This window comes from Mandrillus leucophaeus, unplaced genomic scaffold (genome assembly GCF_000951045.1).
Source record: "Mandrillus leucophaeus isolate KB7577 unplaced genomic scaffold, Mleu.le_1.0 Scaffold52, whole genome shotgun sequence".
Taxonomy (NCBI): Eukaryota; Metazoa; Chordata; class Mammalia; order Primates; family Cercopithecidae; genus Mandrillus; species Mandrillus leucophaeus.
Window position 1 is genome coordinate 2390009 of NW_012105586.1, and position 4120 is coordinate 2394128.

A 4120-nucleotide genomic window follows, 5' to 3' on the forward strand; every position below is an offset into this window, starting at 1 on the left:
TTTTTTTTTTTTTTGAGACAGAGTCTCATTCTATTGCCCAGTCTGGAGTGTAGTGGCTCACTGCAACCTCCACCTCCCAGGTTCAAGTGATTTTCCTGCCTCAGCCTCCCGAGTAGCTGGGATTACAGGCACATGCCACCATGCCCAGCAAATTTTTGTATTTTTAGTAGAGACAGGGTTTCGCCATGTTGGTCAGGCTGGTCTCGAATTCCTGATCTCTGGTGATCCACCCGCCTTGGCCTCCCAAAGTGCTGGGATTACAGGCATGAGCCACTGTGCCCAGCCCCCAATACCCATGTTTGACCCTATTAGTCTACACATAGGAAAATGGGTATTTCAGCTGGGCACGCTGGCTCACACCTGTAATCCCAGTACTTTGGGAGGCGAAGTGGGAGGATCACTTGAGCCCAGGAGTTTGAGACAAGCCTGCGCAACATAGCGACACCCTGTCTCTATTTTAAAAATTAAAATAGGGCTGGGCACGATGGCTCACGCCTGTAATCTCAGCACTTTGGGAAGCCGAGGCAAGCAGATCACCTGAGGTCAGGAGTTCGAGACCAGCCTGGCCAACATGGTGAAACCCCGTCTCTACTAAAAAAATACAAAAATTAGTCAGGCATGGTGGCGTGCGCCTGTAATCCCAGCTACTTGGGAGGCTGAGGCAGGAGAATTGCTTGAACCTGGGAGGCTGGGGGGCAGAGGTTGCAGTGAGCTGAGAATTCGCCACTGCATTCCAGCCTGGACGACAGCGCAAGACTCCATCTTAAGACAAAAAAAAAAAAGGAAAACAGATAGCTCCTGACCTGCCTGGATCTGAACTTAGTGCTTCTTAACCCCCAGAAACCACAGGCAAAGGGCACACTGTTTCTGCATCTTTCTGGGAGCAGAGCCGTAGCTTTCATCAGATTCTCAAAAGGGCCATTTAGCCACAAAGTCAGCAATGAGTGGATCTGGTTCACTTCCCTTTTGGAAAGATAAGAAAACTGAGTCCCCTGTGGGGAGGAGGTGTGACTTGCTTGAGATCACTCAGGAAGACCTACGGCAAAGCAATGTCATCACCAGCCAGAGACACGAGGCCAGACCCAGGGATGTTTGTGGCATCAAGGGTCAAGTAGCCTTTTTCTTCCCAAGCTGCCTATGCCACCAGCTGAGTTTCTGCCCCCAGCCTAGGACTGCTTCACCTGGAAGGTGGGAGGGCCGGGAAAGCAGGGAAGGAGCGCCCACCTGCAAGGACCTCGTATGCAGGGCAGGGGGTCCAGCACCTGCTGTGCACATCCCCCAACTCCTCCCAGGCCGAATGCTCACCTGTCCCAGGCCCCCAGGAGAGACACGGCTCTGCGCCGGGACATCCAAGTGGTCCCTGGGGACCTAGGGATGAACCCAGTGACCTCCCAGCACAATGGCCAGAAAGAAGCAGCCCAGTTCTCCTCCTTGGGCTCAGGCTCTGCCAGGAATCCTTCCTATCACCCCTCTCAGGATCCACCCCTCCCCATGGGGGCTGCTCACCCAAAGCTCCATCCAGGTTCTGGAAGATACGGCAGCGGTGGTCCAGGGTGATATTGATCTGTTCCTGCACGAAAGAGGGTACCAGGCTGCAGCAGGGACAGGCCCTGGGGGGGTCTCACCCAGTGGGGGGAATTCCCCTCACAGTCTCACCCAGTGGGGGGAATCTGTCCCCTAGCCTCGGCCCTTTCTCCCCACACCTACTCTGCCATATCACATCAGGGCAGTTGGGTGCCCAGAGAAGGCCAGCAGCCAAGCTCCTGGGGTCTACAGTCTAGTGGCTCCATTCACAGAAAACCAGGGACTCTGAACTGGAAGGAATCTAAGAATGCAGCCGGCTCACCTACAACAACGACGGCCGTAAGAGTAACCAGTGCCTGCCAAGCACATAGCTACTCCAAATATTCTGTTTTTTGAGACAGAGTTTCCCTCTTGTCACCCAGGCTGGAATGCAGTGGCATGACCTTGGCTCACTGCAACCTCTGCCTCCTGGGTTCGAGCAATTCTCCTGCCTCAGCCTCCCGACTAGCTGGGACTACAGGTGTGCACCACCATGCCTAATTTTTGTTGTTGTTGTATTTTCAGTAGAGATGAGGTTTTGCAATGTTGGGCAGGCTGGTCTCGAACTCCTGACCTCAGGTGATCCACCAACCTCGGCCTCCCAAAGTGCTGGGACGACAGGCATGAGCCACCGCGCCTGGCCACTACTCCAAATATTCTACACATGGGTCGGGTGCGGTGACTCACACCTGTCATTCCAGCACTTTGGGAGGCTGAGGCAGAAGGATCACTTGAACCTAGGAGTTTGAGACCAGCCTGGGTAACACAGCAAAATCTCATCTCTATAAAAAAATTTTAAGGGGGCGCATGCCTATAGTCCCAGCTACTCAGGAGGCTGAGGTGGGAGGATCGCTTGAGTCCGGGAGGCTGAGGCTGCAGTGAGCTATGTTTCCGCCACTGCACATCAGCCTGGGTGACAGTGAGACCCTATCTCAAATAAAGAAATAAAATATTCTACATATATTAATCAATTTAATCCTGACAACATCTCTGTGAGAAAGTACTATCATTACTGCATTATTTTAATTTTTATTTTTTTATTTTTTTAATTAATTAATTAATTTTTTTTGAGACAGAGTCTTGCTCTTGTTGCCCAGGCTGGAGTGCAATGGCACGATCTTGGCTCACTGCAACCTCCACCTCCCAGGTTCAAGCAATTCTCCTGCCTCAGCCTCCTGAGTAGCTGGGATTACAGGCACCCGCCACCACGCCCGGCTAATTTTTGTATTTAGAGACAGGGTTTCATTATGTTAGCCAGGCTGGTCTCAAACTCCTGACCTCAGGTGATCCACCCACCTCGGCCTCCAAAAGTGCGGGGATTACAGGTATGAGCCACTGCCTCTGGCCCATTATTGCATTATATAATGGAAAAAACAAGGCACAGAGAAGCTGCCCGATGTCACACAACTAGTAAACGGTGAGCTGGGATTAGAACCCAGGCACCTTGGCCCTGAAGTCCTTATTCTGAACCACTGAACAATGCCGCCTCTAAGATACCAACCCGGAGGTTCAGGCCTGAGAGGAGCTGTTCCCATGCAGCCTGGCCAGTGGATCCCCAGTCCCCTCTCCTTTGGCCCAACCCCTGCCTCTTACCCTCTTCTCTGGGTCCAAGAAGATCTTGGTGTAAAACAGCTGGTCGCTGTCGCTGTCCTGGCCCTCCCACTCGGCCACCAGTTTGCTGAGGTTGGGGGCATAACCGATGAAGCCTGAAGGTTGGTGGGTGGGGACACCAAGACAGACCCTTAGCTTCCAGCCTGTAACCCAGGGGCCTCCTCCCACCCTTCCCTCTCATCCACCTCCACTCATATGCTCACAAACCCTGCCACCTCTCAGAAGTCCTGAATTGACAGGAGGTGGGGCTGCACGTTGGAAATGGGCCTGCCAGTGAATACCACTTGTTAGTGAGTTCCTACTGACCCCAAGAATAATGGTGCCCACTAACCTGTACTGTTCAGTGCTGGGCACCACATAGGTGGTGAAGAAACGGATTGGGCGAGGAGCCCCCGGAGAGCAGGGCTGGGAGGATACAGGCCTGGTGCCCCTTCTTACAGTTACCTGGGAAACTTGGCCCAGAGAAGGGCAAGGCTGGGCCAAGCTCACACAGCGCCTTGGGGGCTGAGACCTGGCATAGTGGGAAAGCCCACATGGGCTCCTAACTACAGTACAGACTGGTGACAGGCAACCACAAGAGTAATGGGACACCCCTACTCCTGGGCCTGCGCCAGGGCAAGGCCATCTGGACTGTGCTTACTCTGGACCAGTGGAAAAAAGTGTCTGTTCTGGGCAGATGGCAGATCCCCATCTGAGGTTGAAAAGAGGCCTGTGGATTTTATTCTCCATGCAGTGGAAAGTCATTAAGTGATGTGTGTGAATTTACATCTTATTTATTTATTTATAAGATGGAGTCTCACTCTGTTGCCCAGGCTGGAGTACAGTGGCATGATCTTGGCTCACTGTAAGCTCCGCCTCCCAGGTTCACGCCATTCTCCTGCCTCAGCCTCCCGAGTAGCTGGGACTACAGGCGCCCGCCACCACGCCTGGCTAATTTTTTGTATTT

At 53.0% G+C, this 4120-nt stretch overlaps 1 protein-coding gene across 1 annotated transcript in view; it reads right to left on the reverse strand.

Annotated features, from left to right (window-relative positions):
* The window catches only part of PLOD1 (procollagen-lysine, 2-oxoglutarate 5-dioxygenase 1), a 48332-nt gene that overhangs the window by 27055 nt on the left and 17157 nt on the right, over positions 1 to 4120 (reverse strand). The window contains 2 exon segments of the mRNA XM_011996636.1: positions 1507 to 1570; positions 3157 to 3275. Coding sequence (XP_011852026.1) covers positions 1507 to 1570; positions 3157 to 3275 — 183 coding nt within the window.